General features: G+C 48.2%; 1 protein-coding gene across 1 annotated transcript; it reads left to right on the forward strand.

Moving 5' to 3' along the window:
* Positions 1-646: 646 nt before the first annotated feature.
* Positions 647-24,038, forward strand: SMAP2 (small ArfGAP2). The gene is made up of 10 exons (XM_053998619.1): positions 647-838; positions 15,606-15,739; positions 16,214-16,299; positions 17,559-17,637; positions 18,458-18,538; positions 18,999-19,077; positions 19,396-19,496; positions 20,508-20,673; positions 21,398-21,693; positions 22,862-24,038. Exons 1-10 carry the CDS (start codon positions 736-738, stop codon positions 23,027-23,029), a joined length of 1,293 nt encoding a protein of 430 aa, XP_053854594.1. The 5' UTR covers positions 647-735; the 3' UTR covers positions 23,030-24,038.
* Positions 24,039-24,045: the final 7 nt, after the last annotated feature.

A 24,045-nucleotide genomic window follows, 5' to 3' on the forward strand; every position in this document is an offset into this window, starting at 1 on the left:
GGAGAAAGTTTGGCACAATGGGAACAGTTTGGCACAATGGGGACAGAGTTTGGCACAGACAAGGGGCTGGGACGGGACAGGCATGAGCTCGGGAGCTGCTGCCATTCCCATTCCCATTCCCATTCCCGTTCCCATTCCCATTCCCGTTCCCGTTCCCATTCCCATTCCCATTCCCATTCCCATTCCAATCCCCATTCCCATTCCCATTCCAATCCCCATTCCCGTTCCCATTCCCATTCCCATTCCCATTCCCATTCCAATCCCCATTCCCATTCCCATTCCAATCCCCATTCCCGTTCCCATTCCCATTCCCATTCCCATTCCCATTCCAATCCCCATTCCCATTCCCATTCCAATCCCCATTCCCGTTCCCATTCCCGTTCCCATTCCCATTCCCATTCCCATTCCCATTCCCATTCCCGTTCCCATTCCCATTCCCATTCCCATTCCCGTTCCCGTTCCCATTCCCATTGTCCCCCCCCGTCCCCAAACCCCCCACTCTCATCACGTGACCCTCCCCATTCATCCCCTCTCTGGCCCCGCCCCTCCCTCCCTATTGGCCTCCTCCCGCGCGCCGCAGCCAATCAGCGCCCAGCACCGGCGGCGCGCGGGGGAGGCGTTCCCGCGCGGGGCCGGCGCTGATTGGCTCCTCCCCCGGCCGCAGCCCCGCCCATAGCGGAAGCAGGAAGCGGGCGGGCCGGCCGTGACCCGCGGGCGGGCAGCGCCGGCCGCGCCATGACGGGAAAATCGGTGCGGGACGTGGAGCGCTACCAGGCGGTGCTGGCCGGGCTGCTGGCCGAGGACGAGAACAAGTTCTGCGCCGACTGCCAGGCCAAAGGTAGCGCGGATGGGCGGCGGGGCCTGCGGAGCCCGCGCCGCACCGGATGCCGCCCCCCCCGCCGCCCCGCACCGGCCTCGCCGCTCGGTGCTCTCCGGTGCGGGCGCTCCCCCGAGGGTCGGACACCGCCGTGGGGTCTGGTGGGGGGTGGGCCCCGCGTTGTTTCCGCCAAAGGGGAGCGCTCCGGTGGTGGCGGGAGGATAACGGTGCTGGCCCGGCGGTTACGGGGGTTGTGCGGGGGCAGAGGCTGAACCGGCGCGGGGATGGGGGCGACAACGGTGGGGTCTGGGGCAGAGAACGGGGAGGGTTTGGGGGAGACAACGGTGGGGTTTGGGGCAGAGAGCGGGGAGGGTTTGGGGCAGAGAACGGGGTGGGTTTGGGGCAGAGAGCGGGGTGGGTTTGGGGCAGAGAGCGGGGTGGGTTTGGGGCAGAGAACGGGGAGGGTTTGGGGGAGACAACGGTGGGGTTTGGGGCAGCGAACGGGGAGGGTTTGGGGCAGAGAGCGGGGTGGTTTGGGGCAGAGAGCGGGGTGGGTTTGGGGCAGAGAGCGGTGGGGTTTGGGGCAGAGAGCGGGGTGGGTTTGGGGCAGAGAGCGGTGGGGTTTGGGGTCGAGAACAGGGGAGGTTTGGGGCAGAGAGCGGGGTGGGTTTGGGGTCAGAGAACGGGGAGGGTTTGGGGCAGAGAGTGGGGTGGGTTTGGGGCAGAGAACGGTGGGGTTTGGGGCAGAGAGCGGGGTGGGTTTGGGGGCACAACAAGGGGGGTCTGGGGCAGAGAACGGGGTGGTTTTGGGGTCGAGAATAGGGGAGGTTTGGGGCAGAGAGCGGGGTGGTTTTTTGGGGCGAGAATAGGGTGGTTTTGGTGGAAAAAAAACCTGATAGTTTTAGGGGAAAGAGCTCCGTGGTTTGAGAGGGAGAATAAGGTGGCTTTGGGGGAAAGAACGCCGCGGTTTTGGGGGCAGAACAGGGTGGTTTTGGGGGGATTTCGGCAGAAAAGCCCCAGGTTTTTGGCTGCAGCACAGCCGGGTTTGCTGCGGGTCGCACCGGGGGGCGCTGCGGTTCCCGGTGCCTCTGGAAGCCGGGGGGAGATGGGGAGGGAACGGCCCCAGATCTCCCTGTGGGAATCCCGGGACACAGCCCGGAGTGGGTGAGGAGGGAAGAAGAGGGACCTGGAAAAGCCGGGGCGCTGTGGAATTGAGGGAATTCCAGCTGAGGAGTCACATCCTGTCACCTGGGGCTGGAATGTGCTGCAGGCACAGGGAAGGAGCTGTAACCTCACCCCGGAGCACTGGAGGAATTCCACGTTTTTCTCCTCCTTTCCCACCTGGTTTTTCCCTGTGAGGGGTGGTGAGGCCCTGGCACAGGAATCTGTGGCTGCCCCATCCCTGGAATTGTTCAAGGCCAGCCTGGGGTAGTGGAAGGGACGAGCTTTAAGGTCTCTCCCAACCCAAACCATTCCATGTTTTTCCTGATTCCAAGGCGTGTTATGACCCTGATCTATCTGAGAGAGGAAATGTTTGAATTCCAGAGGATAAAGCCAAGGAATGAGAGCGTTCCTTGTCCCCTGCTGCTGCTCTGTGGTTGCTGCTTTGTTTTCCTGCAGCAAAAGAGTTAAAGTTGCCCAAAATCCTGTTTTAATGAGCTGCCATAATCACTTGGAGATCTGGACTTGAGCCTCATTTCCCAAGAGCTGCTGGAATTGAACTTGGAGGAGGGATTGGCCAAATCCATCTGCAAACAAAGGGCTTGGTCACCTCAGTGCGACCTCAAAAACTGCACAGCCCCCTTGAACAACGTTCAGAATGGGAAAATCAGGATTTCTTTTCACCCTAAACCACAATAACCTCATCCTTCCCACCTGCCCGGAGCACACCTGGCTTTGGGGTGAGGGCGGTGGTGGAGATCAGGATGTTCCTCCCTGGTGCCAATCCTTTATCTCTTGGCACCTCCTGCCAGCCCCGAGGGCAGAAATAGCTCCTTTATCTCAGCTTCCCTGGCCTGAGAGAGCAAATTCCACCAAAATGGGAATAAATTCAACCCCACAGCTCCGGGTGATGGCGTTGGTGGAGCTTCTCCTGGTCACAGCACGTTCTGGAAGTGCAGGATTCCAGATAATTAATTATTATAATGAAGTTCAACCTTTCCAAAGCTGGAAAATGCTCTTTTCTGGGAGTGTGGATTGCACCAACTAGGCTGGGGTTGTGCCCACTTATCTGATCCACTAATTACCCCCCTGCACTAATGAGATTCCTGAAAGTAGGAAAACTCCTCCTCCAGGGCATGGGAGCTGTCCCTGCCCAGAGTTCCAGGGAATTCCTGCAGTTTTGGGGCAGTTTTGGTATTTTTGGAGCTGTCTTTGCCCAGAGTTCCAGGGAATTGCTGCAGTTTTGGGGCAGTTTTGGTACTTTTGCTGAATGGAGCTGTCTTTGCCCAGAGTTCCAGGGAGATTTGCTGCAGTTCTGGTATTTTTGGTGAACGTGGGGCTCTCCCAGCTCTGATGCCAAGGAAGTCCTGACGTTCCTCCTGGCACAGCTGCAGCATTCCACGCTGCCCATGGAAAGGAGCCCCGAGGTGGCTCCAGGTGGTGCCCTCAGCACTTCCAGGGGTGTCTGGAAGCGAAGCTGAGCAGCCTGGCACAGTGGGAAGTGTCCCTTGCCCATGGCAGAGGTGGAATTAAATGAGCTTTGAGGTCCTTCCCACCCGAGCCAGCGTGAGACCCTGTGAAATCTCAGCGTGGTTTTGCTGCTGCTGCAGCAAACCCTGCTCAGAGCTCTTGTTTTGCAGGAAATCTCCTCACTCTCTTCCTCTTTCTGTTGCCAAAAAGGGGGGAAGTGGGAGAGCTGAGCCAGGGCAGGGTGGGCACTGCTGAGTTCTAATCCTCTCTTTGCTGTGGGAATCACTTGGAAAAAACACCTGGAGAGAGCAGCACTTGCTGGGCAGGTGGGATTTTTCTCCCTGGTGTCATTGCTGCTGCTCCCCGTGGGTGTGTGAGAGAGGACAGGGCTGCTGCACATCCAGCAGCACATTCCCAGCTTGGAATGTGGGAGCCTGGAGCTGGGATGGCCGAGGGAGGGCAGGGATGAGGTGGAATCTCCATCAGGATTTGGAAAATTCCCTTTGAGCGCCACGGAGTGGATTTCATTGCTGCACATCCAGCAGCACATTCCCTGCTTGGAATGTGGGAGCCTGGAGCTGGGATGGCCGAGGGAGGGCAGGGATGAGGTGGAATCTCCATCAGGATTTGGAAAATTCCCTTTGAGCGCCACGGAGTGGATTTCATTGCTGCACATCCAGCAGCACATTCCCAGCTTGGAATGTGGGAGCCTGGAGCTGGGATGGCCGAGGGAGGGCAGGGATGAGGTGGAATCTCCATCAGGATTTGGAAAATTCCCTTTGAGCGCCACGGAGTGGATTTCACTGCTGCCTCTACGGCTGCCCTGCTGCTCCCCAGCTAATTGTGTTTGGTTCTCTCCTTCTCCCAAACTCTTCCCTCTGCTCTCCAGTCCCATCCATGCATCCAGCAGGCTCCGTGGATCCCGGGCTGGTGACGTCGGAGCGGGAGCACAGCCCAGAGGTTCAGGTTGCCCCGTGCTCCCCCTGGTTTGTCTGGCTCTTCCCTTCATCCCTCTGTCTTGTGAGATCCGTGGGTTCCAGGCCTAAATCCATCCCTTGTATCCCGAGGGATTAGGTGGGAGAAGTGCTGCTGAACACGGCATAAATCCAGGTTTCATTCTTCACCAAAAAACAACAACAAAAAAGGTGCAGGACTGGGAAAATCCCTGCCCAGAGGTGGTTAAATATGGGGTGGGAAGGGGGAGAAGTTTGGGGCTGGAGTAGGTGGCATGGGGAGGCTGACTTCCAGTGGAATTTGGGAATTACCTTATGGGGGAGCTGCTTTAGTCCGGCCTAACTCCTGTTAATCCGAACCAAATATTCCCTGAAAATCTGCGTGACTCAACTCCCCCTCCTCCAGCAGCCTCTGGAGCTGCAGCTGAATTTCCTTTGCAGTCAGAGCAATTCCAAGAGGAACTTTTTTTAAATAGCTGCATGGGAGGAAGGAGGATCAGGATGGCAGTGGTGCAGCCTGTGCCTCCCAAAAAACCAAAGTGGTGGGGCTGGAGCTGCTCAGGCTTAGGAAATCTGGGATGAGGAGAAAGCTGAGCCTTAAGTGAGGGAATCTTGCCAGAGGGATGCGTGTGGGCTGTGTGTTCATTTGAATCCTCAGCTGTAGCCACAATATCCTGGGATCTTCCATCATTCTGCTTTTCTGCCCTTCCCAGTTCGGATCTGAGAGCTTTGTGCACAAATGGAGTGGAAACGCTCCCAAAATTCGCTTTATCCCCTCTGGGATCTTCACCTCGGCAGGGTAAAATTGGGAGAGGACACAGCTCTGTCCAACCTGGAGCTGTAATTTCCCACTCAAGCAAAAGGAGAGGGGGGGAAAAAAAAAAGCATCGATGTTCCCGACAGGGATTTAGTGTGGAATTAGTTGTGGGAAGATCCCTTTTAAGCAGAGCTCTGAGTCACACTTGGATCCGTGGCCTTACATCTGCCAGAAAATAGGGATAATCCTCGGAGCAGCAGCACCTGGGCTCTCTGTGTGCTGACCCACCTGGGGAGTGGAGGTGGGAAAAGAGAAAAAAAACAAAACCCACAAAAAAACCACAAAACCCTCAAAAAACCCCCAGAAAAACACAAACCCCCCCACAAAAAAAAAAAAACAAAAAAACCCCACAAAAAACACAAAAAACCCACAAAAAAAACCCCAAAAAACACAACCCCCCCACACAAAAAAAAAACCAAAAAAAACCCAAAAAAAACCCCAAAAAACCAAAAAAAACCCACAAAACCCCCCCACAAAAAAAAAACACAAAAAACACAAAAAAACCCCAAAAAACCAAAAAAAACCCACAAAACCCCCCACAAAAAAACAAACAAAAAAAAAACCACAAAAAACACCAAAAAAAAAAAAACAAAAACCCCCAAAAAAAACAAAAAACCACGAAAAAACCCCCCAAAAAACCAAAAAAACAAAAAAAACCCACAAAACCTCCTCGCAAAAAAAAAAAAAAACCAAAAAAAAACCAAAAAAACCACAAAAAACACAAAAAAAACCACCAAAAAAACTACCAAAAAAACCCAAAAAAAACCCCAAAAAACCAAAAAAAAACCCCAAAAAAACCCCAAAAAACAAAAAAAAACCCAAAAACGACCAAAAAAAACCCCAAAAAACCCCCAAAAAAACAAAAAAAAAACCAAAAAAAAACACCCCAAAAAACTAAAAAAAAACCCAAAAAAACCCCAAAAAAAACAAAAAAAAACCCACCAAAAAAAAACCCCAAAAAACCCCAAAAAAAACTCCCAAAAAAAAAAACCAAAAAAAAACCCCCAAAATGCCCAAAAAACAAAAAAAAAAAAACTCAAAAAACCAAAAAAAACCACAAAAAAAACCAAAAAACACCAAAAAAACAAAAAAAACCACCAAAAACAACAACAACAAAAAAACAACAAAAACGACCAGAAAAAACCCCAAAAAACCCCCAAAAAACCCAAAAAAAAAAAAAAATCCCCAAACCCCCCCAAAAACCCCCCAAACCCCCCCCAAAAAACCCCAAAAAAACCCGCCAAAAAAACCCCAAAAAAAACCAAAAAAAACCAAAAAAACCACAAAAAACCAAAAAAAAACCCACCAAAAACCCTCCCAAAAAAACCACCAAAAAAACCCAAAAAAAGGGAGCTCCTGCCCCAAAAATGCCAAGCAGGGCTTGAAAACCACCAAAAAATCGGGAATAGCTCCGGGCTGGGCCCTGGCAGGGATTGTTCCCCGTGGCCCAGGAAATCCGGGATAAAATTGGACTTTTTAGGAGGAGCTGGAGTGCAAAGCTGCATTTACCTGGCCCTTAATAAATTGCTTTATTTCTATTTTTGCAATATATGTCAGTCCTTCCTGACCCCTTTTTTTTTTTGGATTTGTTTTGGTTCAGGGTAAATTTGGGAGAGAACTTTTATTTTTTTTTTTAGAAAGTGGATTTAATTGTTGTTTTTTTTTTTTTTTTAATTGGTTTGGGAAAAATATATTTTTTTTGTCGAAAAGTAGAAAAAATTATTTATTAAATAAGAAAATTTAAATAATATTAACTAATAACATTTTTTGTTGTTTTAAAAGAGAGATAATTTTTTTTTTCAGGCTGTAGTTTGGTTTATTTCGTTTTTTATTAGTTCTTTTTGGTGCTGGAAATGTTGTGGCCCACTGGGTGTTTTTTTTTTGGCTGTTTAGTTTAGAGTGGGTTTAAAAAGGAAATTCTCTAGGCATTTCAAGGGATGCTTAGCTCATGATACTGAAAATCAGTATTATTACAATTAAGATATTAATTGAGATTATTATGATTATCACATTTAGCTCCAGATACTGAAAAAAAAATTCTCAATCCATCCAAAACTGACCCAGGACCTTCCTCTACTCAGAGCTTTTTTTAAGGACTTGGTGGCTTCTAAAACATCAAATTAAACTGAAAAGCAGAGCCTAAATATTTTTAACACCCAAGGAACAAATTAAAAAAAAAAAAAACATTTTAAAATTCTTATTTACAGCATCCAAAGCCAACTTTGAGCTGCACCCTGTTTCCAGGTGCACCCATCACCTGCATTATTCGCATTTCATGGAAATTCTGCCCTCCTCAGAATCTGGAATTTTCTAGGATTGGCTGATGTGTGGTTTTGGTCCAAAATTGATGCCAAGGGAAGTTTGTGGATTGTAGAATTGACTGATTTTTTTGGTTGTTTTTTTGATGTATATTTATATTTTTAAAGCTGTGTCACCATCAGCGTTGATGTCACCCGGTTCTTTTTTTTTTGGTTTTTTTTTTTGGTTTTTTTTTTGTTTTTTCATGGATCCTGCTGATGGCACTGCTTGAAATTATTCCCTGTCACCTTTTTTATTGACTGAGGGAACAACCATCACTTTCTGCAGCAAAACCCCATCCCCTGCTGCTCCCAGAAATTTTCATTTCCTCCACCTGCACTTCAAAGCACACGATGGGAGCAGTGCTAAAGCTGCTCCTCTTCACCCAAAACCACACAAATCTTGGGCTTCAAGGCACCAGGGCCCTCAAAATATTATTTTTTTTTGGGTAAACTGGAAGATTTCAAGCCTTTTCTGGCAGGAATCAGAGCCAGCATCTTTGTTTCTCTTGCAAAATGTGGTTGAGGCCTGTAATTGCTGTGTGGGGAGAAAAAAAAAAAGAGAAAAAAAAAACCCAAACAGCCTTTTCTTCGTTCAAAGGATGGTATAAAGGTGAATTTTTGGGTGGTGATCAGGTGTAGATCTTTATCAAACACCTTTTGTGTGTGTTAAAGTGAGGGTTTGGCTTTAGCATCCCCCGAGAGCTGCAAAAATCTCCCAGTCTGGGCCTAACTCTGGGATGAATCCCAAATGCAAGGTTTGGGATTAATCCTGCAGCAGGATCCACGCTCAGCTCACTTGTTAATAGTGTTAATGAAAAATTAACATGATTTAGGGGTCTTGAAGCTGCTTTGGGTGGGTTTTTAGAGTTTCCTTGGGTTCCCCAAAGTCCTGGAAGTGCGGAACAGGCATTCCCAGCAAAGAGGCAGAGGGAGTTGTTTTGCCAAGAGAGGTTTTGTCACAGCTCTGAGCAGGATGAGTGGCTCTCAATCCTTGAGCAATTTCTTTCCAGAACCAGGAAACCACAAGGCAGAGGAACCTCTTGGATCCTTGGCTTTCTTTTCATCCTTTGGCTCCGCCAAAAAAAAAAAAAAAAAGGATTATTCAGCTTGGACTCGAGGTTTGGGATTAATCCTGCAGCAGGATCCACGCTCAGCTCACTTGTTAATAGTGTTAATGAAAAATTAACATTATTTAGGGGTCTTGAAGCTGCTTTGGGTGGGTTTTTAGAGTTCCCCAAAGTCCTGGAAGTGCGGAACAGGCATTCCCAGCAAAGAGGCAGAGGGAGTTGTTTTGCAGGAGAGGTTTTGTCACAGCTCTGAGCAGGATGAGTGGCTCTCAATCCTTGAGCAATTTCTTTCCAGAACCAGGAAACCACAAGGCAGAGGAACCTCTTGGATCCTTGGCTTTCTTTTCATCCTTTGGCTCTGCCAAAAAAAAAAAAAAAAACCAAAAAAAAAAGGATTATTCAGCTTGGACTCGAGGTTTGGGATTAATCCTGCAGCAGGATCCACGCTCAGCTCACTTGTTAATAGTGTTAATGAAAAATTAACATTATTTAGAGGTCCTGAAGCTGCTTTGGGTGGGTTTTTAGAGTTTCCTTGGGTTCCCCAAAGTCCTGGAAGTGCGGAACAGGCATTCCCAGCAAAGAGGCAGAGGGAGTTGTTTTGCAGGAGAGGCTTTGTCACAGCTCTGAGCAGGATGAGTGGCTCTCAATCCTTGAGCAATTTCTTTCCAGAACCAGGAAACCACAAATGCAGAGGAACCTCTTGGATCCTTGGCTTTCTTTTCATCCTTTGGCTCCGCCAAAAAAAAAAAAAAAAAAAAAGGATTATTCAGCTTGGACTCGAGGTTTGGGATTAATCCTGCAGCAGGATCCACGCTCAGCTCACTTGTTAATAGTGTAAATGAAAAATTAACATTATTTAGAGGTCTTGAAGCTGCTTTGGGTGGGTTTTTAGAGTTCCCCAAAGTCCTGGAAGTGCGGAACAGGCATTCCCAGCAAAGAGGCAGAGGGAGTTGTTTTGCCAAGAGAGGTTTTGTCACAGCTCTGAGCAGGATGAGTGGCTCTCAATCCTTGAGCAATTTCTTTCCAGAACCAGGAAACCACAAAAGGCAGAGGAACCTCTTGGATCCTTGGCTTTCTTTTCATCCTTTGGCTCTGCCAAAAAAATAATAAAAAAAAAGGATTATTCAGCTTGGACTCGAGGGGTGAAAAGCTGAGGGTGTGAATGTCCCCTGGCAGGGAATTCTGGTGCTCCAGGGAGAATTCCCCACATCCCTTTTCCTGCACAGACAGACATGGAGCAGTTTTGGGATCCACACTTCCCTGGAACCTGCTCGTTTCCACAGGGGAATATTTCATCAAGCTCTGGATGGTGATGCTCCCTCAATCCTCTTTTTTTTTTTATCCTGCTCCTCCTTTCCCGAGGAGCTGTGGTTTTGCAGCCAGCTCCTGGTTTATTTTTAAATGCTTTCTGCAGAGTTATTACTGCAAAAAGTTGCCTCGGGAGCTTGGGCCAGAATTTGGTGCCTGGGTAAAGGGTGAGGAGTGAATCCCCTGGGGATTTCTCAATTAAAACCACTCCAGGGTGTGAACTTGGAGCGGGCTCCTCAGGCTGGGAATTCGAAAAGGGAATTAGGCTGGGGGGTTTTAAAGGGAATTAGGATCCTTTTCAGTCATTCAGATTATTCAGCAGCCCTTGGAGCATTAATGAGCAGGGCTTAGACGGGGACTGGAGCTGGCACGAGCAGCTTGGTATGTGGAGTTTATTTTGACAGGCTGGGATGTAAAACAGGCTCTGGAATTGTCTCCTGGAGCAGGGGCTGGGCACTGAATCCCTCCCTGCTGGATCCTCCTCCCTTCAATGCTCAGGAGAGCTGGGAATGAAAATTCACTGAGCAAGGGATGCTTCGGGGCTCGTGGTCCTCCTGCAGCCCCTGCCAGGCTGCGAGTGCATCCCGAGGGGGGCTGAGCTGGCCCAAATCCTGTGCCAGAGCTCACAGGGCTCTGAAAAATGTTGGGATTCTTCCTCCACATTGGTGTTTCCTTGAGTCTTACCCCAAACTGATGTTTCCTCGATTCTTACTCCACATTGGTGCCTCCTTGATTCTTATTCCACTTTGATGTTTCCTTGATTCTTACTCTAAATTGGTGTTTCCTTGATTCTTGCTCTAAATTGGTGCTTCCTTGATTCTTATTCCACACTGGTGTTTCCTTGACTCTTACCTCAAATTGGTGTTTCCTTGATTCTTATTCCACATTGATGTTTCCTGGATTCTTACCCAAATTGGTTCTTTCTTGATTCTTACCCCAAATTGATCTTTCCTGGATTCTTATTCCACATTGATGTTTCCTTGATTCTTACTCTAAATTGGTGTTTCCTTGATTCTTACCTCAAATTGGTGTTTCCTTGATTCTTACCCCAAATTGGTTCTTCCTTGATTCTTACCCCAAATTGGTTCTTCCTTGATTCTTACCCCAAATTGATGTTTTCTTGATTCTTACCCCAAATTGATGTTTTCTTGATTCCTACCCCAATTTGGTGTTTCCTTGATTCTTACCCAAATTGGTTCTTCCTTGATTCTTATTCCACATTGGTGTTTCCTGGATTCTCTACCCCAAATTGGTGTTTCCTTGATTCTTACCCCAAATTGGTTCTTTCTTGATTCTTATTCCACATTGATGTTTCTTTGATTCTTACCCCAAATTGGTGTTTACTCTAAATTGGTGTTTCCTTGATTCTTACCCCAAATTGGTGTTTCCTTGATTCTTATTCCACATTGATGTTTCCTGGATTCTTACCCAAATTGGTTCTTTCTTGATTCTTACCCCAAATTGATCTTTCCTGGATTCTTATTCCACATTGATGTTTCTTTGATTCTTACTCCAAATTGGTGTTTCCTGGATTCTTACTCTAAATTGGTGTTTCCTTGATTCTTACCCCAAATTGACTCTTCCTTGATTCTTACTCCACATTGATGTTTCTTTGATTCTTACCCCAAATTGGTGTTTACTCTAAATTGGTTCTTCCTTGATTCTTATTCCACATTGGTGTTTCCTGGATTCTCTACCCCAAATTGGTGTTTCCTTGATTCTTACCCCAAATTGGTTCTTTCTTGATTCTTATTCCACATTGATGTTTCTTTGATTCTTACCCCAAATTGGTGTTTACTCTAAATTGGTGTTTCCTTGATTCTTACCCCAAATTGGTGTTTCTTTGATTCTTATTCCACATTGATGTTTCCTGGATTCTTACCCAAATTGGTTCTTTCTTGATTCTTACCCCACATTGATCTTTCCTGGATTCTTATTCCACATTGATGTTTCTTTGATTCTTACTCCAAATTGGTGTTTCCTGGATTCTTACTCTAAATTGGTGTTTGATTCTTACCCCAAATTGGTTCTTCCTTGATTCTTACCCCAAATTGATTCTTCCTTGATTCTTATTCCACATTGATGTTTCTTTGATTCTTACCCCAAATTGGTTCTTCCTGGATTCTTACCCCAAATTGATGTTTTCTTGATTCCTACCCCAAATTGGTGTTTCCTTGATTCTCATTCCACATTGCTGTTTCCTGGATTCTTACTCCAAATTGGTTCTTCCTTGATTCTTATTCCACATTGATATTTCTTTGATTCTTACCCCAAATTGGTGTTTACTCTAAATTGGTTCTTCCTTGATTCTTACCCCAAATTGGTGTTTCCTTCATTCTTACCCCAAACTGGTGCTTCCTCCAATCCAGGAGGGATTTGTGCGGCCCTGAGGCGAAGCTCCACAAACTTGAGCAGAGTTTGGTGCCAGCTCTGCTTTCCACGATGGCTTTGCTTTCCATGCATGTTGAGATCACCCCTAAAGCTGAGACAGAAGTGGTGGCAGCACCAGGCAGGGCTGGCACTGGAGCAAACTCCCAGTTTTCCATGTGGGAATTTCCATTTCGGCCTGAGGGCGCTCAGCCTCAGGAAAATTGACTTTAGAACATCAACCAGAGGATTCGTGCAAGAAACATTTTTTTTTTATTTTTTTTTTTTTAGTGGTCTAAGGAGCTGAATGTTTCTGCTGGCCTTGTCCTCAACTCTCTGGGAGATAAATCCATAATTCCCTGAGCCAGGAGGGTGAGGTGTCCCTGTCTTCAGTGGTGGGTGTCAGGGTGTGCCCACTTCTTGTGAGGGGTGATAATTCCCCCAGGCAGCTCAGCAGTGCTGATTAAAGCTGCCCTGTTGTTATTTATTGATATTAAACCCGGTTTTGCCCCTTTTATCACTGAAGCTGCTGGGGTTGGGTTTTGGGGAAGTGAAAAGCAGCAGCTCTGGGGTGAAAGTCCCATCTGGAGATGCCACCTGGAGCTTTTTCGAGTCAAATCACCTTGAAAAGAGCTGTGAAACCCCGAGGAAATGCCTGCAAAAAGCCCTGAAAAGCAAAATCTGAGCTGCTGGGCACTTGCAGGGAGATTTTTAGTGGGAGATGTTGCAGTGTGAGCTGCTCCGGAGAGGGAAGTGGGAGGTTGTTTACATCTGCACCAAACCCTTCCCCCCCTCCCACAAACTCAGGGCTTTATGAGACATTTGAAAAGACATTTTTAGAAGGCATTTGAAGGTTAAAGTGTTGCTTTAGTTCAGCTGGATGTCTGGGAAGGGGGTGCTGGAGGGCGTTGGATCTGACCTGACCCCACCAGGGCTTGCTGCAGGCTCAGGGAGTGATTTTGGAAAAATCCAGATTTCCTCCCTGTGTGGCTCTGGGAGTCCCTCCTGTCACAGAGCACAGCCCCGAGCTGCCGGGCTCACAATCCCTGCAGAAATCCAACCCCACATCCCCCAACTCCTCCATTCCCTGCAGGCTTGAAACCTTTCCTGCAGCACCTTCTGCCTGTGCAAGGACACCCAAATCCCAGCTGGAATCTCCCCAGGGAACAGCTCACCCCTGGTTGTATAATGTGGTTTATTGCTGGGGAGAGGGGGGGGAAGTTGAAAAACCCTAAATATTCACTTTAATTTAAATACAAGGAAGCTGCTCCATATTGGCTCTCCCAGAACTTGGATTTAGGAGTGGCAGCACATTCCAGCTGTGCTTCCCTTGTTGTCCCAGAACCCCTGAGGGGACACTGGAGCAGCAGGAGGGGGTGACACTACCCCTGAGTCATGTTTTAGTGGGAGGTTGTGGTGGCTTGAGCTGTTCCACGTGACAAACCCAGTGAGCTGATTACTCCAGGAGCTGCCCATTAATCCTTTTAGTCCTGTCAAGGCTAAATTTATCTGGAGTTTAAATCTAACCTTGAATCTCATGATAATCCTTCCAGCAGTCTCACGTTAGAGCCCTGGCGGTGGATCTGGGAGAGAATTCAGTGTTTAAAAAAAAATAAATCACAGGAAGGATCCTGGCCAAGGGGTTTTATTCCCAATTTTTTGGGCATGTTTAGGTGGTGCTGAAGTTGTGGGGTTTGTTCTGATAATAAATGAGGTAGTAAAGGGACTGAGGTGTAGGCAAGGGTGTCTAGGAAGTGAATTTCTCAGCTCCATTAAATTGATATCATTCCCAAAGGCCACTCCTGGAGAGGGGAAAAAAAAAAAAAAATCAGCAAATAATGGCAGGAAAGGCCAGAAAACTTAATAAAGGCATTTTTGAAGTGAATTCCCTGGAAGAGGTGCTGGAGTTACCTGTCAGAGGTTGGATAGGTGTGTTCTGGAAGGGTCCCTGATTGCGTTATCAGCTCCAAATCCCTCAGGCTTTCCTCAGGAACAGGAATTAAACTGTTAACAGCATCTCAAATACAGCACTGCTTTTTTCAGGGCTTCGAAATTACACTTTCCCCCTCTTCCCCCTCCCACCTCCCTCTCATTAACTTGAGGATCTGCTATTTTAGCTGTGGCAAGAAAAGCAGGATAACTCTTCACCACCCAGAAGAATGTCTGGTGGAGGCTGCTTGATCCCCTAATTCTGTTGTTTTCCCAGTTTCTCCTGCACTGGGACACCAGTTTGTGCTGGGAGCTGGAGCCCTGGGAGCAGGGGGTTTAATTTTAAAATATTCCTCAAATATTCAGCAGGATTGAGGGTCTGGGGTGGGAATTCCTGTGGGTTTCTGTATGCCCTGCTGGGGTTCCTGGGTGCACTGAGTCCATCTGAGCTCCTTAATCTTTCCCTTGTGGATGTTTTTTTTTTTGGTTTTCTGTTTTTTTTTTATCCCTGGCATGATCTCCCATCCACACCTTGGAGCTGTCCTGCATGAAAACTGGGAATGTCCCTCAGAGCCGTGGAAACTGTGGAGTGAACTGATCATTCCTTGGGCTGGGATTGGTTTTGGGGCCAAATTCTGGGCTTGGTGCTTGGTCCTGGCTCAGCTGGGAATTCCTGCCCTGCACTGAGGAGATTTGAAGATGCTGAGTGGGTTTTTTTTTTGTTTGTTTTTTTTATTTTTATTTTTGCTGTAGGGAATCTTCTAGAGCTGGTTCCAAGTTATCTAGGAAAAAAAAAAAAGCAGGATCACAGACATGGCAGAGCTCAGGGGGTTGGAGGTTTTTTTTTGTTTTTTTTTTTTTTGGGGTGATTTAAATTCCTCTTTTCCTGCCTCTTCTTGTGTGGATGGAAGAGGGAGGCAATAAATCTCCAGGGATAATGATTGGAGGAGATCATGGAAGGGTTTTATCCAGTTCCTTCCTCAGAGCAGGAAAAGTGCAAATTTTACCTCAAATTCAGCTGTTTCTGAGGGATTTGAGATCTGAGGGGTTTTACATCAGTAACAGCACCAGGTGAGAGCTTTTTCTTGGTGTATTCAGGAACTTTTCCCCTCAGCTCAGTGATTTTTTTTTTTTTTCCCTCACAGAAAGCAAAGGACAACAAAATTGGTTAAAAACCCAGTTTCTTTCCTCTTCCTCTTGGAGCTGTTTGGTTTCCATGGATGGAAGAGGGAGGCAATAAATCCCCAAGGATAACAATGTGGAATTCCAGTTTCCAGCCTGGATGAGAATCCAAAGGCCTCAATCCCAGTTCACTTGGTGCAGTTTCCCAGTTGCTCCAGGCAAAAAAAAAAAAAAAAAAAAAAAAAAATAAAAAAGGGTTGGGTTGGTGGGAAACACTTTCCTGTCTCTTCCCAGGGCCACGATGGGCATCCTGGAATATTGGGGTGTTCATCTGCATCCGCTGTGCTGGGATCCACAGGAACCTGGGAGTTCACATATCCAGGGTCAAATCCGTCAACCTGGACCAGTGGACACAGGAACAGATCCAGGTAAGGGCTGGGATAACACACTGAGGGTTCTTTTTTTTTTTTTTTTGTTAGTGGAATTTGATAAATTTAAATAAACCAAGCCAGGATAGCCCAAAAAAAAATGGGGGGGGGGGGGGGAGCGGAGGAGGAAGAGGAATTCCAGCTGGGATAGGTTGGGAGGGAAAATGTTCTCATTCCAGGCTGGACAAGCAGCAGAGAGGAGCTACAAGTCTCTGTTAAATTACCAATCCCTGCTTCCCACCTCTCATTCCAGGGGGATTTTGGGTTGCTAACGGGGATATTTATCCCGCCTTGGACTAAAAATTGCTTAGGATTGGCAAATGGGATGGGAGGGAGGACGAGGAGTGGCTTTCAGGAGGATCTCCCTTCCCTTGATTTCCCTTCCCTGGCAGCCTGGGGTGCTGTGGGAGAGCTTTAATATCCAGGGAAGGACAATTTCAAGGGATTTTTTGGTGTTTTTTTTTTGGATTTCAGTGCGTGCAGGAGATGGGGAATGGCAAAGCCAATCGTCTCTACGAAGCCTACCTGCCCGAGAACTTCCGGAGGCCCCAGACAGACCAGCATCCCTTTTTTTTTTTCTTTTTTTCCTGGAAAAAACCAAAAAAACCATGGAGCTTTTCCATCCTGGAGCTTTGTGGTTAAACCTCCCTGAAGGAGGAGGGAGTTCCAAGGGGCAGGGATTGGGAATGAAGGAATTGGGGTGGAGAACTGGGACGCACCAAGGTGACCACAGGTGGCAGCTGCTTCTCCCTAGTTTGGAGCCTGCTTGGATTTGGCCACCCTATTGGGGGCAATAAAAAAAAAAAAACTGGGAAATATTCACTCATTTTGGAAGAGCAGAGAGAATTTTGCTTCCTTTTTTTTTTTTTTTTTTTTTTTTGGCTTAAATGGGAAATAAAAATGCACTGGAATGGAGAAAAAAATCCCACTGGAAAAAAAGGGATTTTGAGGGTTAATCTTGTTCAGAGATCTGACATTGCAGCTGCAGGTTTTGGAGGGAATGGGGAGGGTTGGCTTTTCCAAAGTGCTGAGTATTCCAAAGGCTCCCTGGAGACCTAACTGTGGCCTTCCAGGACCTGAAGGAGCTGCAAGAGAGATGGAGAGAGAGGATTTATAAAGGGGGTGGATTCCCACTGCCAGGTGGGATTTTGGGAAGGAATTCCTCCCTGTGAGGGTGAGGAGGGGCTGGAATGGATTTCCCAAAAAAAAAAAAAAAAGTTGTGTTTGCCTCCATCCCTGGAAGTGCATCCAGCTTGGAGCAGCCTGGGATGGTGGAAAGTGCTCCTTGCCCATGGGATTTAAGGTCCCTTCCAACCCCAACCAGGCTGGGATTCTCTGGTGGAATTTTTAATGCTTTCAGCTGCAACTCCCACCTTGCAGGAATGCTGAGTGAGCAGGGATATAATGATGTGAACCTCAAAAAAAAAAAAAAAACCCACAAAAGCACCTTTCCACCATCATTTTTTTGAGTTCATCTGGTACCTGAGGTGCTTTTTGAGGTGCAGGATCCTCTTGTGATCTGAACGTGCTGAGGGGATGCTTGGGGCAAACAAACAAACAAAAAAAAAAAAAAACCAGTGGAGAAAACACAGCAAGAGCCTAAATCCTGATTTAATTCCCTTTTTATAGCACTGAAATAACCTGAAATAACCCAGGGGCAAAAACCGAGTTGGGATCCAGCAGTAAATTATTTTAAGAAAGTTACTGCTGGAAATGCTCTTTAAACAATGATTTAATTTAGTTACAGCCTGTACCTTGTTCCTGCCTGTCAAATAAGGCTTCTATTCTGGAATCCTTTGTCCTTAACCAGCTGCTGTAGAGCTGTGGAGAGTTTTATCCGGGATAAATACGAGAAGAAGAAATACATGGACAGAAGCATCGACATCAACGCCTTCAGGGTGAGTCTGGAGGCCTAAAATTGTGATTAAAACCACTTGAAATGTTCCCTGTGGCAGGGGCAATCCCTTCTCCAGGGCTGCTTGCACTTCATGGAGCGAATTCCTGAGGAGATTTGAAGATGCTGAGTGGATTTTGCTCAGAATATTCTGGAAGTGATTCCAGGTTATCAAGGAAAAAGAAAAAAAAAAAAAAAAGCAGGATCACAGACACGGCAGAGCTCAGGAGGTTGGAGTGTTTTGGGTGGTTTAAATTCCTGTTTTCTTCCCTCACTGATTGGTTTGTGTGGATGGATTTCTCATATTGGAGGAGGTCTTGGAAGGGTTTTATCCAATTCCTTCCTCAGAGCAGGAAAAATGCAAATTTTACCTCAAATTGAGCTGTTTCTGAGGGATTTGAGATCTGAGGGGTTTTACATCAGTAGCAGCACCAGGTGAGAGCTTTTTCTTGGTATAATCAGGAACTTTTCCCCTCATGTCAGTGATTTTTTTTTTTTCCCCTCATAGTAAGAAAAGGACAACAAAACTTTAATTTCCTGATTTTTTTTCCCTCTTGGAGCTGTTTGGTTTCTATGGATGGAAGAGGGAGGCAATAACTCTGCAGGGATAATGACTGGAGGAGATCTTGGAAGGGTTTTATCCAATTCCTTCCTCAGAGCAGGAAAAATGCAAATTTTACCTCAAATTCAGCTGTTTCTGAGGGATTTTAGATCTGAGGGGTTTTACATCAGTAGCAGCACCAGGTGAGAGCTTTTTTTTGGTATAATAAAGAACTTTTCCCCTCATGTCAGTGATTTTTTTTTTTGTTTTTCCCCCCTCACAGAAAGAAAAGGACGACAAATGGAAAAGGACCAACGAGTCGGAAAGAAAACTGGAACCCATCATCTTTGAGAAGGTGAAAATGGTAAGATCAGGAAGAAAATCCTGGAGCAGTTGTGGAGCCATCCCTGAGGCAGAGCAGAGGGATTCCAGCCTGCTCTGGGAGCATTTTTCTGGCCTCAGTCACACCCTGGGTGCTTTGAGTTTGTTTTGCTCTGCTCACCAGACGCTGAGCAGATGTGCAGGTTGGAATCCAACTATTCCCTGCTGGTTTTTCCAGCTCCAGCAGCTGCTTCTCCCTGCTTTAGAGCCTGCTTGGATTTGACAACCTATTGGGACAACAAAAAAAATCTGAAATTCGCTTTGAAATTCACTCTGATATTCTCATTTTGGGAGAGCAAAGAGAATTTTGCTTTTAGTTTTGACTTAAATCCACTGGGGGATAAAAAAAAAAGGGATTTTAAGGGTTAGTCTCGTTCAAACCTGTGACATTTCAGAGTGAGCCCAAAAGCTGCACGAGATTTTTGTTGTTTCTTTTCCCCCAGCCTCAAAAGAAAGACGAAACGCAGCAATCCAGGAAAAGTTCCCCCAAATCTGAGCCAGTCATGGACTTGCTGGGCCTGGGTAAGAGAAATTGGTGTGGAAATGGTGGGAATTTGAGTGCTGATTTTCCCTGCCAGGTGAACAACTCCAGGAATCCCGCTGGAATATTCAGCTCGAGCTGCTTGGGAAGAGTTTTCCATGCTCCTGTGCTGTTCCAGGAGCAGCTGGAGCTTTGTGGGACAAGCAGGACACAGGGGCACTTCCCCTAATCCTGCTTCAGTGCCTTCCCAGCTCCAGAGGGGGTGAGGGAGGTCGGGATCAGGTCGCTGGGTGGGGTGGCAGTGGTGGCACAGAGGTGTCCCCAAGCTGGGGACACCCAGCACATCCCTGTCCCTCCAGACGCTCCGGTGACAACGCCCGTCACCAACGGCCGGCCCAGCAGCCTGGAGAAGGACCTGGACCTCTTTGCATCCGTGGGATCCAGCTCAGACTCCAGGAAGGTGAGCTGGGAATGCCTGGAAAGAGCTTGGGAGAGCCTGGTTGTGCCGTAGAACCACGGGATAATTTGGGATGGGAGGGACATCAAAGAGCAGGGACGCCTTGCGCTCTGCCAGGTGCTCCAGTGTGGCCTTGGACACTTCCAGGGGTGGGGAATCCATCTGGGAATGCTGTGACAGTGTTTCACCACACACATTAACTGCCCTAAACCTTGCTTCATCCGAATTTCCATTCCTTAAATCCTGAAATCTCCCTCTTCCATGTTAAAAAATGACAAATCTCCCTCTTCCATGTTAAAGAATGAAAAATCTCCCTCCTCCATTCCCACATCTGGGAATGCTGTGACAATGTTTCACCACACACATCAACTGCCTTAAACCTTGCTTCATCCGAATTTCCCTTCCTTAAATCCTGAAATCTCTCTCTTCCTTGTTAAAGAATGAAAAATCTCCCTCTTCCACGTTAAAGAATGAAAAATCTCCCTCCTCCATTCCCATATCTGGGAATGCTGTGACAATGTTTCACCACACACATCAACTGCCTTAAACCTTGCTTCATCTACATTTCCCTTCCTTAAATCCTGAAATCTCCCTCTTCCATGTTAAAAAATGACAAATCTCCCTCTTCTGTGTTAAAGAATGAAGAATCTCCCTCTTCCATTCCCACATCTGGGAATGCTGTGACAATGTTTCAGCACACACATCCTGCCCTAAACCTTGCTTCATCTAAATTTCCCTTCCTTAAATCCTGAAATCTCCCTCTTCCATGTTAAAAAATGGAGAATCTCCCTCCTTCATTCCCACATCTGGGAATGCTGTTTCACCACACACATCCTGCCCTAAACCTTGCTTCATCCAAATTTCCATTCCTTAAATCCTGAAATCTCCCTCTTCCACGTTAAAGAATGAAGGTTCTCCCTCTTCCATCAGCCCAGCACGTCCCTGGGTGTGGATGGATATTCCCCATTTTCCCCTCGTGCTGGGTTTTGCCCTGACCCTGTCCCTTTGTCCCAGGTCGTTGGCTCCATGCCAACCTCGGGAAGCGCCGGCTCCGTTCCTGAAAATCTGAATCTCTTCCCGGAGCCCGGAGGCAAAGGGGAGGAAGTGGGGAAGAAGCAGCTCTCCAAAGACTCCATCCTGTCCCTGTACGGCTCCCAGACGTCCCAGGTGCCAGCACAAGGTGAGCTGGGAGCTGGGGAGGGCGGGTGGGGTGTCCTGGGAGCTGACAAACTTCCAGGAGAAGCGGGAATGTGGGTGGTGCCTGAGAAGCCCAGAATGGGCTGGGTGGGAAGGGAGTGTGGAGATCATCCCCCTCCAGCCGTGCACTTGCCACTAAACCAGGTTTTCCAAGCTGGCTTTGGGCATTTCCAGGGATGGGGCTGGGAAATTTCTCTGGGAAATCCATTCCAGTCCCTCACAGGGAAGAATTCCCTCCCAATATCCAACCCAAATCTGCCCTTGAGCTCTGGGAATCGGGGAGGAATTCCCTCCCAATATCCAACCCAAATCTGCCCCTGAGCTCTGGGAATCAGGGAGGAATTCCCTCCCAATATCCAACCCAAATCTGCCCTTGAGCTCTGGGAATCGGGGAGGAATTCCCTCCCAATATCCAACCCAAATCTGCCCTTGAGCTCTGGGAATCAGGGAGGAATTCCTTCCCTTTATCCAACTCAACCTTCTGACCCTCAGAATCAGGGAGGAATTCCTTCCCAATATCCAACCCAACCCTCTGGCCCTGGGAATCCATTCCTGCACGTCCCTGCCCAAATTCCCTCTCCAGCTTTGTTGAGAACCGTGAGCAGCCCAAGGAGCAGCTCGGTCTGGACATCCCAAGCAGGCCGGGGCTGGAATTTCTGACCTTCCAGCCCCTGGAGCTGACCCGTTCCCTTCCCTGCCTTTCCCAGGAGCGATGTTCATGGCGCCGGCTCAGCTGGGCTACCCCGCCTCTCCCTACTTCCCGGCAGTTCCCCCTTCCAGCAGCATGATGGGCGGCTTGATGGCCCCATCCGTGGGCATGCTGGCCCAGCCCGGAGCTCCTGGCATGGTGGCACCCGTGGCCATCCCGGCGGGCTACGTGGGCAACGTGCTGGGCGTTCCCAACGGGATGATGGGGGCCCAGCAGCCCGGCTACGTGGCCGGGGTGCCCCAGGCCGTGTACGGGGTCCAGCCAACGCAGCAGCTGCACTGGAACCTCGCCCAGGTGAGGCTTTTCCCAGGGTTTTTTTTTTTTTTTTTGGGAGAGTGAGGGGATCTCCGGGGGGTTTGTGCTTGGGGTGGGATCGGTTAAACGGGGTTTGATTGGGTTGGGGAGGGTGGGAGAGTCTGAGAGTGCCAGGATTGGTCAGGTTGGGAAAGGATTCCGAGGTTGAGTCCAACCTCATCTCCCATGGACACCTCCAGGGGTGGGGGCTCCAAAATTCCCCGGGGAATTCCGAAGCCTGGCCACCCTTTGCATGGAGAAATTCCTGCTGACATCCAACCTGAAATCCTCCCATTCCTGGGGACTCCAGAATTCCCTGGGCAATTCCAAGGCCTGACCACCCTTTCCCATGGGGAAACTCCTGCTGACATCCAACCTGAAATCCTCCCGTTCCTGGGGACTCCAGAATTCCCCAGGGAATTCCAAAGCCTGACCACCCTTTTCCATGGAGAAATTCCTGCTGACATCCAACCTGAAATCCTCCCATTCCTGGGGACTCCAAAATTCCCTGGGCAATTCCAAAGTCTGACCACCCTTTGCATGGAGAAATTCCTGCTGATATTAAACCCGAAATCTTTCCTTTCCTGGGGACTCCAAAATTCCCCAGGGAATTCCAAAGTCTGACCACCCTTTCCATGGACAAATTCCTGCTGACATCCAACCTGAAATCCTCCCATTCCTGGGGGCTCCAGAATTCCCCAGGGAATTCCTAAGTCTGACCACCTTTTCCATGGAGAAATTCCTGCTGAAATTCCAACCTGAAATCTTCCCATTCCTGGGGACTCCAGAATTCCCCAGGGAATTCCAAAGTCTGACCACCCTTTCCATGGGGAAATTCCTGCTGACATCCAACCTGAAATCCTCCTGTTCCTGGGGACTCCAGAATTCCACGGGGAATTCCAAGGCCTGGCCACCCTTTCCATGGAGAAATTCCTGCTGACATCCAACCTGAAATCCTCCCATTCCTGGGGAACTCCAGAATTCCCTGGGCAATTCCAAGGCCTGCCCACCCTTTCCATGGACAAATTCCTGCTGTTGTGCTGAGGCCCCCGGAGTCCTCCCGTGCCGGGGTGCCACACCCTGCTCCCCTCCAGGGCTCTGCTGTTTTTGGGAGCCACGGGCCGTGCCCGGGCCCATCGCTGACCTCTCTCCTGTCCCGTTTCCGCAGATGACCCAGCAGATGGCTGGGATGAACTTCTATGGAGCCAATGGAATGATGGGCTACGGACAGTCCATGGGAGGAGGAGGAGGAGGAGGAGGAGGAGGAGGAGGAGGAGGAGGAGGAGGAGGAGCCCAGGGCAGCAATCCCTCCCTCAGCTCCCCGCTGTGGAAATGAGCCCTCGCTCGCACGTGACCATTTCTGCCTTTTCTGTTCTCCAGACCTGCTCCATGAGACATTCAGGGTTTTATTTTTTTTTTTTGCTTTCAGGTTCAGGCGACACCGCCCAACCTGAAAATTTTTTTCTTTTTTTTTTTCCCAATCCCTGAGCTCCATCTCTGCCTTTCCACTGTCACAGCCACGGGGACAGCTGGGTGGCCAGGCCACGAGCACAGCCCCGTCCTCAGCACAGTCAATGCACACGGGGAGGGGACCCCTCCCTGCACAAAGCTCCTGGGTAGTGCTTGATGCCCTGCTGGGCACCTGGCCACAGGTGGGACTGGGAAATCTGGATTCATCCCACCCAGAAAGCTGGGATTTCTCACTTCAGTGTTAAATTTTTTTTTTTTTTTTTTTTGGTGGTGGGGTGGGGAACCTCGTTTGGTGCTGAGGAACTGGATTTAAGCCGAGCCCAGGAGCAAGCAAGCCTTGCTACCTCCTCCCTCGAGCGGAGCTCTCCCTGCTCCCCACCCTCCTTGGAACCAAAGTCCTTGGGAAAAGCCGTCTCCCACCCCCCCTGAGCAAGCAGGAATCTCGCCCGGAGCGGGGGCAAAGCCGGTGGAATGTGAAAAACTTGCACTCCAGAGTGAATTTTCTGGCTGGTGTTGGGATTTGATGGAATTTCACTTTTAACAATCTAACCAGAGTTAATTCTCCAGGGCCCAGAGCCCTGTGCAAGTTTTCTTAGACTTTTAAAAATGACTCTGACATCCTAATTTATACTTTTTTTTTTTTTCATATATTTTTTTTTTTCTCCTGTTTTGTTTCGTTCTTGTTGTCGTTGTTCCTGTGTAAAATCCTGGTTCCCCCCCTTTCCTGGCTCGCTTGGGACATTTTAATCTTAGGCAGACTTCTTTTCTCATCTCCAGTAGAACCCAAAACTGCTTCAAAAGTCAGCAAGAAGTCGGACTTGTGGTCTGCTCTCTCCTGTGGATATGTAAATTCCCAAATAAAATATTGCAGTGGACTCCTCT

Source organism: Vidua macroura, chromosome 25 (assembly GCF_024509145.1).
Source record: "Vidua macroura isolate BioBank_ID:100142 chromosome 25, ASM2450914v1, whole genome shotgun sequence".
Classification (NCBI taxonomy): Eukaryota; Metazoa; Chordata; class Aves; order Passeriformes; family Viduidae; genus Vidua; species Vidua macroura.

Bases quoted from the DNA above. Each gene is read 5' to 3' on its own strand.
- SMAP2 (XM_053998619.1), top strand. From the start codon at position 736: ATGACGGGAAAATCGGTGCGGGACGTGGAGCGCTACCAGGCGGTGCTG. The intron at 19,497-20,507 runs GTGAGCTGGGAA...CCTTTGTCCCAG, and splicing joins CCAGCTCAGACTCCAGGAAG to GTCGTTGGCTCCATGCCAAC. The intron at 20,674-21,397 runs GTGAGCTGGGAG...TGCCTTTCCCAG, and splicing joins GTCCCAGGTGCCAGCACAAG to GAGCGATGTTCATGGCGCCG.